General features: G+C 42.3%; 1 protein-coding gene across 1 annotated transcript in view; it reads right to left on the reverse strand.

Moving 5' to 3' along the window:
• Window positions 1–13,223, reverse strand: part of igf1ra (insulin-like growth factor 1a receptor) — a 72,884-nt gene that overhangs the window by 16,423 nt on the left and 43,238 nt on the right. Inside the window, exons 3-9 of the mRNA XM_046037357.1 lie at window positions 4,325–4,625; window positions 3,212–3,348; window positions 2,605–2,749; window positions 1,630–1,838; window positions 1,392–1,518; window positions 473–708; window positions 185–352 (exon numbers count right to left, since the gene is read on the reverse strand). Of these exons, the coding sequence (XP_045893313.1) occupies window positions 185–352; window positions 473–708; window positions 1,392–1,518; window positions 1,630–1,838; window positions 2,605–2,749; window positions 3,212–3,348; window positions 4,325–4,625 (1,323 nt within the window). The remainder of the gene's footprint in view (window positions 1–184; window positions 353–472; window positions 709–1,391; window positions 1,519–1,629; window positions 1,839–2,604; window positions 2,750–3,211; window positions 3,349–4,324; window positions 4,626–13,223) is intronic.

Consider the following 13,223-nt stretch of genomic DNA (forward strand, 5'->3'; position numbering starts at 1 on the left):
TAAGCTAAGCTAACTTGCTGCAGGCTGTCGCTGCATTTTAAATGTACAGTGTATCAAACAACTCATCTGACTCTCGGCCAGGAGGCAAATAAATGTATTTCCCCAAAACGTGGGGAAGGGCTCATCAGTAGGAAAGCTCAGACAATAAAAACATGATTACTGTTGTAAAATGAGTAATGCAGACCTTTGGAGCAGTAGTTATGTTGGTAGAGCTCCCTGTCCTCAGGCTGCTGCTGCCAGCGGACCAAGTAGTAGGTCAGGTTGCCGTTGGGAAAGACTGGAGGTAACCACTTCACCATCAGCTTGGTTGAGGAGTTTGCATATGCACGGGGTTCTTTGGGTATAGACGGCACTGCAACAGGGCCAAAGTCATAAAATGTTAGTTCAAATGTTCACCTAGCTACATAGATTAATAAATGTGAAGGTTGCATTACCATCACAAGTAATTTACCAACAGACTTATCAAACTTACGCGATGGGCGTGTGCGAATGTAAATTATATCACTCTTTGCCCCAGAAATGTGTTTGTCCTCCACTTGCAGGGTAATGGCCTTCACAAAAATAGCATACTGGGTCCAGGGCTTGAGGTGTTGAAGAATGATTTTTGGGTCAGTGTTTTTATCCTGAGGGAAATCCACATCCACCATGTGCCAGCTGTTTGAGCCACAGCCATCCTGGCCATCAAACTCTGTGATGTTCTGGAAAGGGCTGGCAAAGACACAAAATATGGCTGTGCATTGACAAAAAAGGACTTAAAATTACATATTCACCATTTACAAAAAAAATGACATATACTCCTACCAAAACAGATTGTTGTGTGAAAGTAAAACACATTCTAGGTCACGTTTGAACCTCGTTTTGCATATTTAAACCTATTATTTACATTTACCATTTTCCAAAGCCTACCATGCAATATTTGATTGGTGACCTACCTTCAAGACAGCCATTTGTTTCCTTTTGTAACAGTTCTATTAGAAAATCTGACAGGTAATCAAACCCATATCTCAAACAATAAGCTGACATGAACATTGTGAATATGATGTTGTAAATTTGGTTTTGTTTTGCATTAGAAGAATTCTTCTATTGGTCCTCTCAAAAAGTGCCTCAAAGGCAAGAAATCAAACATTTTCTTTGTTGGCAGTAATGTGAAGTTCACACAGTATTGATTGGGGTAAGATATGCAAAACCAAACATATATGTGCATCTAAGATTTAGTTTTTTCATTGAAAGAGCTGAGATTTTGAGAGGAATTCTGTGTCTTTGTAACATTAAGTTCTGACTTTCAAGAAACGTGAGAAAAAAACCTTCATCGATACCAACTCTGCCTCAGTGAAGAGTTAATTTTATAATATGATAGTGTGTTTTGAGAATAATGAGTTGTTTGTACTTACGACTCCTTGTAGTAGACTATGAAGCTGATAAGGTCTCCGTAGTCCAGCGGCCGGTAGCGCTCCCATGCCAGCCTGATCGTATGGCTTGTTGTGATGTTAGACTTGAACTTCAAGATATGACTTTCACCTGTTGTGACAGAGCAGGACCCTCAGTGAGACATACATGCCAAATTAAAAGAACTTTCCTGAAAAGAAAGATTACTTGCAACAAAAATGTAGATAATGTGAATATACTCACAGCTGGCTCTTTCACCATTGTTACGGAAGTCATCCTGCTCCAGCTTCCCAGTTCTGCCCGTTTTTTCCCACATCTTGTGGATCTCGGACATGCAGAGTTTGGGGTTCAGACGGAAGAAGAGACGTCCAGCCCGAATAGTCAGGTTGTGCTGACTCCAGTCCCACAGATACTGCAGGTGCTGGTTGTTGATGGCGGAGAACGAATACATGCTGACAATGGAAGGAGATCAAGAGGAGGTTACAAACAAAAAATAGTTTTTTTCCATTATACATGTCTCATGGAAGCTGGAGTTGTCAGAAATGTGGTTAAAACAGCTTTTTTGCCACCTGGTGGCAGCAATAAGCAGTAATAGAGGTGGGAGTCAAATGAGTTCAGGTTTGACAATGAGCATGGGTTTATGCAGACTAGAGGAGGACATGAAACAGTAACCGTGTCCTGCAAACACTCTGAGATCCAGCAGTCCAAGCAACGCAGCAGAACACCTTCAGAGCAAAGGGAATGTCTGCCACCCTTAAGAGCATTCCTCTGAGTGAAACTTTACCCTTGGAGAAACGACAACAAGAGGGGCGACAGGATTTCCCATGACCCCCCTGGTCATTACCAAAAAAAACTTTCCCTCATATCTAAGATTCCCGCTGATATATCACAGTAAAGGCAGATAGACCTGAGACTTTCCATTCAGCTTTGTAGCCACACTCATCACTTATCTGGCCTGTCTGCATGAATTTGTGAGTCATTTTTAAATTAATAACAGAGTCACTAGACACTGTTGTATGTAGATTTACATTAATGTACACATCCACCACCCAGGGAAGACACTCCTTCAACAAGAAGTCACTCTGACATTTATGTAACTAAGGCATTGATATGTTGCGGTTTGATCATATCCTCTAATTCCTTCGGTCACCGCACACAAGCATGCGCACATTCACAGACAAAAAAAAAGTGCAGACCAACGGAGCAGATAAGACATACTTGTCGATGAGCTCCTGCCCATTGATGTAACGCAGGCTCTTGAGGAAGGACAGCGAGCCAAGTGCGTGGGAGTGTCGAATCTTCACATAGCCCGTCACTGTCTGGATCAATCCCATGAAGTTCTCCAACTCAGACGCTATGTTATCTGAGGACAGGGGATAAACACACACAGACAGAAATATAAATCAGCATATGAAAGCCACATTATATAATCCACAGGGACCTCTACTGCTTCACCCTGACCAGCTCTTAATGCAAATGTCCCACTGAGCACTAAATTGTAGAAGCTTTTTTCATATGTGGAGATTAGCTTGTGAGCCACCCTGTCAACTGAGCAAATAAACAGCATTATAGCATAATGTGATAAGTGGGTTAGAGTGCAGGAAGCAGATGTAACGTTGATTTTGTGCATCCCAGCAGCTTAGACCACAAGGCTCTTCTACTTTATCTGTCTAAGTAATCACAACATTTGCTGGGCAGTCAAGTGCAAGATAGTGTAGTAAAGTTAGTATACTGTAGTGTAGTATGGTCTATTAAGCTAAGTCACACAGCAAAATTATGTATATGTAGTATTAAAAGCACTGTGCTTCTGCGTAGCTCCACTCACTTCCACGGCGGATGTTGATGTCCAGATTGCCTTCGATGACGGTGCAGTCCTTCAGGGTCTGAGCAGCATCCACAGAGTCGATGACAGGGGATGAGCAGGGCTTATCGCACGGTCCATCGCAGGCATTGCATAACATACTGTATACAGCAGAAGCAGAGGGAAGGAGTGAATGAGAAAAAAAAGAGACATGGGGGAAATTGTCAACTGTCAAAGTATGAGCAAAATCTTATGTGACCTTTTCAACCCCTGAAATCATTTGTCCACTCCCTAGCACCCAAGCATTCCAAAGGATTCAGGCAACTAAATTCACTGCATCACACGAGGTCACCTCTCACGCGGAGAGTTGAATCTTTAATGGACTCTGTTTCGTGAGAGAGTGACTCACTGTATTGACCTCAGAGACAAAACAGCAGCGATATGGCCAAGCAGCAGAGGGTCAGCGTGGAAAGCTTGGGAAATGACGAGACAAAACAGGGAGGAAAGTTGCATACAAAGAAGTTTTCCCATTCTAGGTTAATATCAAACAAAGGAAATGTCAAGTGGACATTTCAGCTGAGTCTCTTCTTAAAACCGTTGAGTATTATTCTGAACAATCTGCCAATGGTGAGTGTTAAAAACAAGGCACTATATTGAGCACCTTTCACTCTTTCTAAACAGTCTGGGAAGTCTAACTTGAATCGTTAATAGTCCAACGTGCTCTTAACCTCTAGCACTTCCTTGCTTTGAGACCACCTACTTTAAGAAAGAGACCAGGTCAGGTGATGTTCAGCTCAAGGATATTTTATGCAAATCAATTCATTTTGCAGAAGTACACAGTGACCACAAGTGGCTTAAGTGTCTGCAAATACCAAAGAGAAACCACACTGCTATTCACAGAATTTAGCCAAGAAATAATACTAGCACCTCTGGCTCTGAATGAGGTTACGATCCTTAACAAATTCGAGTACAGAACATTAAAGAAGAATACTTAAGCCTTGAGAAATCTTAATTTAGACATAATTTAACATCATTAGTTTAAGGAGCTCTTTCTAATATTTTGTACATTCAGTGTCACCTGGCATGGCATTGCCACAACATCAGGAGCTAAAATAGAAGTGAAGTGTCCGTCTTTACCGATTAGTCTCATTGCGTGTGAAGCCAGAGGGGCAGTCGGGCATACATTCTCCCCCGTGGATGACAAAGTGAGTGTCACCGGGCAGGTGCACTTGAGAGCACAGGTCCATGTTGATGCAGCGCCAGCCCTCAAACTTGTAAGTGCCTGGGGGACAGTCTGGCACACAGCGATCTTCGTGGTTGTAGTGGAGGCAGGCAGAGCAGGCCATGTCGTTGTTGGGTTCAGTACAGCTGCCCAGGCACTGGCTGTGGCAACACTCCCCCTTGGCTGTGCAGGCAAGCTTGCAGTGTTCTGGGCAAACTGGAGGAGACAGAGAAAGATGGGGAAGAGTCAGTTCCGGGTGGGTGTTAACAGTCTGCACTGCTGGATACCATTACAACAAAATGAAGGATGATAAAGGTTAAAAGATGCAAAACTAATGCTTATAAAGCACGGATTGGGATTTAAATGTTATTATCTGCTTGGTAGCAGACCAGAAAGCAAATAAATAGATTAAAGGTGTGTTGTCCAAATGTGAGAGAAGAAGTGAAAAGGCCAGCAGGGCCACAGAGCTGAAGAGCAACGTCACAGAGGAACTGGAGTGCCAGCAGAGTTAAAAATCTGTTCCCGTTGTTCAGAGCTGGCCTCACTTAGTGTGACCACCTTTAGTATCATCTATTCTTTAAAAAACAAATTCCAGGTAGTATATTTACACAAATCTGCAACCAAGTTTACCAGTGGATTGTTTAGACAAAAAAATATTCTTCTCTAACAGAAGAAAAGACAATTGAAGCTCAAACAGAACGTTCACTCCCACAACTGCAGCTTCTAAGAACTAGTGAACGTCCTTCAAGGCTGTGAGGGAAAAAAATAAATAAACTGAACAATTGTGTGTTTCAAATTAAGCTTGAGCAACAAGAATAATAGGAGCTCCTTGCTGTTCACCGAGCATCACAGAGAAACCAAAACCCATAAAAATATGTTATCAATAACACATAGCATTTTCCCCGTTCCTTGGGACAGACACATTGTACATTTGATCGATTGTGTATCTGGACTGCCAGACATATCTAACAGAGCGTATAAAATTACCATTAAATTATCAAACTTCAACTCCAGAGAATAAAATACAAATACTAAAAAACTTTGACACAGAAAAGACAAAAGTTATCAGGAAGCAATCAATCATTCAGGTAACAAGACCCAAGGAATGAGATCAGTGCTTGATTGTAGATTAAGCAACAACTTCCAATAATCGCAGGCTTCATTCTAAAATTAACAGTGACAGCTGAAAATGGCGAATGGAAGGCGTCTGTTTTTAATGTTGAAAAGCATTTTTACTGTAGCCTATTAATAGAGGAACACTTCTGGAAAAGCAGATGTAAAGGGAAGAAAGCAGATGATTCCCACTGCGAACTAATCTTGACACACTGCAGGCAGGGGTGTCCTAGTTTCAGATGAGTCCACTGCATAGAAAAAGCACCTGGAGTGTGTGGACCTGTGTGAATGATTGTGAAAAGCGTGGTGATGGAAGTGTTTTCTGTTAATGATTGTTCCCTGTTTAAGGAGTCTCTGTCAGGATAAAGAGCAGCTCTGGGAAAGGCAGAGTCGAGGGTTATGAAATCAGAATTTGTTTTTAAAAAACTGACTTTTATTTTTTACATATTGGAAATTATGCAGGCAGCAAAGCCCTGCCCACAACACCCTTGTGTTGTTTGTGTCTTGGCCTTAAGTGTTTACTATTTATTGTTATGCTCTTTGTTATTGCTGCAAAACAATTTTCCCCCAGGGACAATAAAGCTGAACTGAACTACACTGAAACTGAACTGAAATAAGAGGAACAGCACTCTTGGTTCCTTAGCAACCGCCTCCTGGTGCAAAGCCATAGCTGGAAGGAAATGTGCACACACACACACACACACACACACACACACACACACACAAACAAACAAACTCATACACACTCAGACAAAAGTAAACTAAAACATACATTTCACCACTCTCTTTCATGCGTGTTATTGTATTTGGCAAGACACTGACACTACACATATTGCTTCATTGTTATCAGTGTCATTATTTTAGCCATTCATAATAAATACTTCTATAGGGGCACAGAATGAGAGTGTGTGTGTGTGTGATATGTGTGCACATGCATGTTGGTATGCGAATATTTGTGTGCGCCAGAGAGAAAGAGGAAAACGAGCTCTGCTTGTTTATTTGCTTTTAAATCAAACGCGGGTGTCGGAGCATCAGTGGTTCGCTTTGAGAATCAGTGGAGAAAATGAAGCCGGCTGCTGAGCTAATCTCTAGATGAATATTTCATGTTGCTTTACAAAACATCTGTGTAGGTTAAGAACGTGACGGTGCACTACAGCAATGCTGCAGAGCAAACACACACACACTCTCCACAGTGCCAACTCCAGTTTCGTTTCACAAGGGAAGGGGAATGATCATTCCCACTCCTGACAGTTTCTCAAATACTTGCCATTCTTTCTCACATTCAGTCAAATCTAATAGTGCAGAAGGTGAAAAGGTCTGTCTGGAAAAGTCCTTCAGGATTCTTTGACAAAAGAAAAACCCAAACACCTATAGCCATTTTCTCCCAAAAAAGAACATCTAATCTCATTCAGCAGCCCTGACACAAAACCGTTTATTGTTCAATACATTGCAGTACATCAGGAACTTCCAATTATTGTCTCCAAATATAACAGACCCTGAAATTACTCTAAGTTTATTGTCATGATGGAATGTGTAAACGTATAGTATTTAGCAATATGGCCTTTCCTGTGCTACATATAGCTTCACACTACATAAATGTGTCTTGCCACACCAGGAGTTGACTGGCTCTGTGCTACTTCATAAATAGTGTATCTAACTATTTTGGATGTGATCCAAAACAAATGGCAAAGATCTTTTTTTAAAACTACAACATCACATGCCTACACACGGGTTCTCACATGACAGCTGGGATTTGATTGGAAATATGATGCTGACATTAGTGTGTTTAAAGCCAGCAGATCAGTTTTGCACATTTGCAGAGTGTGTATGTGGTGGTGGGGGGGCGATGAAGCATCAGCGATGCTTCATTTTCTTGGAATCCTACCAAAAGGGGGCAGCCAAGGCAAACTCTAATGTGCCTTACTGGAGGAGGTCCCTTCTTCTGCATCATTTTAACAGATTCCTCAATGACGAGAAATTCCAAACATGCATACCATTCGCCAGAAGAAAGCGCAGGGAGGGGGAGTTGCTGCCTTAAATCCATATAAGTCAACCCGGTTTCACTGTGTGACCAAACAACCCGTGGTATCAAGGATACAAACCTCTATTTATAGATGCTCCTAATGCGGCCCTATTTCCACACTGCTGCTCTCTACACATTGCTATGCAGGGCATTGTGGGTTTCCACTACTTCAAAGGAAAGGAACTACCTAACAAGGGACTCCTCTTAAGATAAGGTGTCACCGACCTTGTAGTCCCCTGAGTGGATGTTTAATACGAGTGGGAATAAATTAGGAGCATCAATGGGTTGGCATTTGACCCTAGTACATACTGTATTACATTAAGCAAATGTGAAAGACTAGATAGCAGAGAACAAACTATAGAAACAAAAACTTTGACAATGATCTGATTCTGCAGAGTTAAATAAGTCGGACTGCTGTGAGTGGGGGTAGGTAGGTTTATGATGTTGTTCCTCTCATACAGTAGTTACACAACGCCCCTCCCTCCTGCTCTTTGCCTGAGCAAACACAGTCAGGTCAGACACCATGGCTAAGCACCAGCCTGCCCCTGTTGTCCACCACAGCACTGCGACACGTGAAGTGGCCGGGTCCGTTTCATCAACAATAAACTAGACAACAGTCAGCACTTAGGAGTCTCCTTCTGTGCCGCTGGTGCATGCCTACAACTGCAATTAAATACAGCAGCAGGGGGGAGAAGAGGCATCACTAATAGGCAGAGACAGACAAGTGTTGTGCACTGTTTGTTTTTTGTTTTAAAAGGTATCCTCCAGTCGCGCGACTATGTGAAGAATCTGCAGAATGTTTCAGGCCGCAAAGGATTCAACCGGGAGAATGTTAATCCCTTGTTCCGCTGTAACAACACAATAACAACTTCAGGAATTGCTACAGAAACCTGAGAAGAGGAGGCTATTTTAGCAACAAACATGATCATGAAGGTGTAATGTGAAATGAGAAAAGAAGAACACATAGCTGAAAATAAAAACAACACGCAAGGATGTAATTATCAGTTTCAACCCCCCCCCCCAAAAAAATTATTTTAGCCTGCAGCAGAGTAAAAGAGGCAGCCTGCATCAAATGTATTCCTCTGTGAGACGGTTCTTGCCTTCTTAAAGCCCAGCATGCAAGGGGGGGTTCAGGGTCATGTGACCCAGAGCCCTTCAAACATGGCTTACCCCTCCCCTTTCCCCACAGTCTCTATCGACAAAAAAGCAGCATCAATCCGATAACAAGACGGTAAAATTTCAACACCATCTGCCTGCAGAAGGATCTGTGTGTACTGTATATTGTATATATTTGCATCCACGCGCATGTGTGTATGTTGGATTCTCAAACAAATGCATTACATTATTGAATAAGAACGCCGGTACTCGAGAAGAAGAGGATTGCAGTGCAGCAATGCTCCTCATCTGAATGCGAGTCATGCCCCATTAGAGAGCACGCTGTGTAAGTACTACACTGTTTACATTGGGAGGCTGGTGACACGTTTACTGCCAGCAGGCCACTGCCACCTCTGAAGATCGAAGTATGGTGTGAAAATATAAGGAATTTGGTAAATGGATATAATTTTCATATGTGTCTGTCATAGTCAAACATAAATATGAAAGATTAAATATTTCATTTTTTATAACACATCAAAGAGCATTATGTTTTCCCTGTGTCACTGAAGATACATAGGAAGTGTGACAGACAGTTGGGAAATCATTCATTATTCACAGTAGGGCTCGAGGGGAGGGACGGCAGGGAGGAGGGTGCCGGGAAAGAGGAAGGTGGGGGTTAAACTGGGAGCTATCTGCTCGACCAATAGCAGGTGGGCAGGGGAGGTTCTAATCCTGATGACTGACATGTTATTGAGTTTGGAGCAGAGATGGTAAACAAGTCCTCTCTTGAGCAGGCATTGGGAGGGGGAGTCGTAACCATAGTGATTAAGCATGGCTTTTCCACAGATTCGGAGAAACCATCAGTTATGGGAAAACCTGAACAGAAGTAGCTTACTCAACAACAAGCCTTAGTGACATTATGCCTGTAAACAGTGCTGACCCTTAACTGGAACATCAGCTTGAAAACAAAACATGACTCGGCTATACAGAAGCTAGGAGGAATTTCAAATTAAAGTACATTCTTCAGGAAGCAATACATTTCAACGGAGTGTGATTTTAAAAGCAGTTTGGTTAAAGGCTAGAGTACAAAGTTATATAAGATAAAATTGTGCATTTTTAAATTTTTTAATGATACAGCATGATGTGCGATGATAACTGCATTATTTTGAAGGAGAGTAAGTTACTGAACTAGCTACACCTTAAGTGTCATTCACACCGATGGATGCCATAGCTCCATTAGGACATGATCAAATGTATCTCTACATCAAGTCCATTTTTCGAAGTATTCACTCTACTGCACACTACTGCACTGTAACCCACTCAGTCAGGGGCGGTGAGCTAAGGTTAGCAGTAGCAGACAGTTAGGTAGCTGAACAGGAGTACAGTAGCAGACGGCAGGCCTGTCAGGGGCTTCAGCAGCCCAGATCACAGGATCCCCCCCCCCAACTACCCCAACTCCCTCAACTCCCTGAGCTCCATCAGGCCACATCCTCATCCGGCAACCCGATCCTCCCCGGGAGCCCCCAGTGGATCACTCCAGACACTTGTTTAAACCACATCAGCCCAGACGGCCAGAGAGAGGATGCTTCCTCCACTCACAGCCAAAGGCAAACCGCATCAGAGATTCCAGTGCTGTCTTACTGCTCCAGCAATAGAGTTTCAAGTGCCGGGACAGACTGATCTCATCTAAAGTGGTGCTTTTCACCTTTTCAGACAGAGTGTGCATGTTCGGCAAGATCGACCGGTCTGCTGATAGGGTTTTTTTTTTTCCTGAAGGGGAATACTGCGTCATGTTGTGATTTTCTCATGCAGACAGCTGGCTCAGGAAAGCTTGGCTAAATCTCTGTTCAGTCCTGCGCACAAAGGTGTGTGTGAGCCCGTTCCTCCCTGTCCCAGTGTTTCTGGGTCTCTTCCACTCCCATGCCCACTAAAGACCAGCAATGTGTTTTTCACACAACTATGTGCTGGTCTGTGTGTTCAGGCATGCGTGGCATTTCCCCTCACTCACATTCAGTCACAACAACACACTAACACACACACACACACACACACACACACACACACACACACACCACTCTGCAGCTGCTGCTGCTGCTGCTGTTGTTGCTGTTTTGTTGATTGCACTAAAAGGACACAGGTATGCACCACAGTCACATGTGAAAACACTTAGAGGATGGTCTGAAAAGCTGTTAAAGACATGTTAAAACAGTGGAAAAAGTGAGTAAGGAGATCTATTTTAATACTATTTTACCAAAACAGTGACAAATACAACGTACATGAATATTCAGATATTATTTGGTATGATTTTTTGCAAGTAATTATTAAGTACAAGCTATAATAAGGCCATATTCTGGTTAATAGAAACAAATATGATACACTAATATTAACTAGGCTACTGAGGTATCTAAACACCATGTCTTATTAAGTCTTCCTTGTAATTCTTGAGGCAATGCACGAATAGCTGAACGGACTGGTTAACTGTTTGATTAGATGATTGGCAGAAACTTAATCAGCAACTTTTCTAGTATTGTTCTACTGTTGTGTCACTTTTCAGGCAAAATATTGTCAAATATTTGCTTGTTCCAAATTCACAAATTTGAGAATTTGATGTTTTTCTTCATCTATCATAGTAGAATAAATATCTTTGGATTTTGGATTGTTGGTCAGATAAAACAAGCAATTTAAAGCTTTCCTTGGTCTCTGAGAAATTGTAATGGCATTTTTCACTATTTTCTGAAATTTCATAGACAAACCAGTTATTCAGTTAATCAAGAAAATAATCTGCCAAAGGCTGAATATCATTTTGTTGCTCTAAATTCATGTATAGATAGATACATAAAAACGTTTAGCAGGAAGGTTCATAACAGAGTGCAAACACACTGACGTCCCTTTAAAAAAAGAGCTGCTTCACAGGGAATCCAAATGTCCATGCGTAGAACTGATCAGTGGGGTCAAATTCCATAACTAAGTGTGGGCCCAAGTTGAACTTCTGAATCCCTGTAGGCCAGACTTCTATTAGGCTCAAAGTCTCAGAGTCCCAGTTCATCCCTCAACAAAACCCCCCCGGAGTCACATTTGTAGCATAAAGACGGGCCTCTGCGGCAACCTTCCTCATTACATGAGACAACTCCGCAACTTACTCTGACGACTCACTCATAGTGGCTGTCATGACATGGAGTTTTTAAAAAACGAGCCCACTAAGCTATCATACTAATTTATGGCACAGATTCAATTTTGCTCCACTTTGAACGGCTTATCTAAATCAAGTATTATTACACAGATGCCTGCACTGTAGCTCTTATTACTCAATGAACGGCAAGTAGGTGCATCACCTGCTGCGTTTCTGTTGCTGATTTGATCATTTCATGAGATAAAAAAGATAAGTGTGACAGTCAGTCCATTTAGCAGGCGGAAATAATAATCCTAGCAGTTAAATGTTTTTTGTTGTTTTCACCCCTGTGGTTAAGCTCAATGATGACATTCACAGAAATCAACATGTCAGTGGCAAGCACCGAAGGTAACAGGCTGCACAGCTAAGTAAGTCGTAAGATAGTCATTAGTATGGGAAAAGCAACTTCGGGGAGAACTCAGGCAATGTTTGGGGGTTTTTTCTTCCACAGATTCTGAGGTGTTTCCTCGCACTAAAGTGGCTTCTAAAAATACTTGACTTCCCAGATCTGCTTCATTAAATACAGTGTGTTTCCTGGCAGTGCTATGCTGGCTGCCTAGCAAGCTGTGTTGGCTGACTGTTTTGCTAGCTGGGTTACTAGTTGGGGTTAGTGAGAGCGTGTCAAGCCCTCACATGGCCCTACACATTGGACTCTAATTCCTCTTGTGAATGTAGTGGAGACACCCATGAAGACAAACACTTAAGACAAATTATTGGTTACTTGTATAAATTGTGCATAGTATCCATCAAACGCAAGCATGCATCACTGGAGGGAAACGTAACAAACTGTACACATAAAATTAACAATTTACTGCTACATTTGGATTCAGAGCGGGGATGTTTACAGGCACAGTCTAACACCTGGCTGTGTACCCACCTGTCCCCAGACAGGCAGCTACCCAGAGAGAACCTCCAGCCATATGGACCAATGTTGATTCTCAACACATCCAAACTGACTCCACTCCAAGGAACACCTTTTTTTTTTTTTGTTTTTTTTAAACGTGACTCTAATTACAGTACCTGTGAAATGTTGCAAGCAACCATGTGCAGTGCTTTGTGTAACATTTTTACTCTTTACCCAAACTTGGTTCAGCCTATTATGATCAGAGCCTCGGAATAGTAGAGGTTCTGTTGCCAAGGCCTATTTCTGTAGATGACCATCTGCAGCTTTGCGGCACACGGTGCCTAGACTTCGTCCTGGCACGCCGTCCGGCATACATTCTCCCTGCTGGCACGACATCTGGATTCAAGATGACACATCTTTATTTCACATTGACTTCAAGGAGGCCCTAATTCTGATTAAGCATAGCAGCATTTGCCATGAGCTAAGAGCTGATGGGTTAAGTTTGCGTTCATTGTGAGCATTCATACCAGGTTAAGATGGAGTGCAAACATTGACACGGCCATTAATTGA

This window comes from Micropterus dolomieu, linkage group LG22 (assembly GCF_021292245.1).
Source record: "Micropterus dolomieu isolate WLL.071019.BEF.003 ecotype Adirondacks linkage group LG22, ASM2129224v1, whole genome shotgun sequence".
Lineage (NCBI taxonomy): Eukaryota > Metazoa > Chordata > Actinopteri > Centrarchiformes > Centrarchidae > Micropterus > Micropterus dolomieu.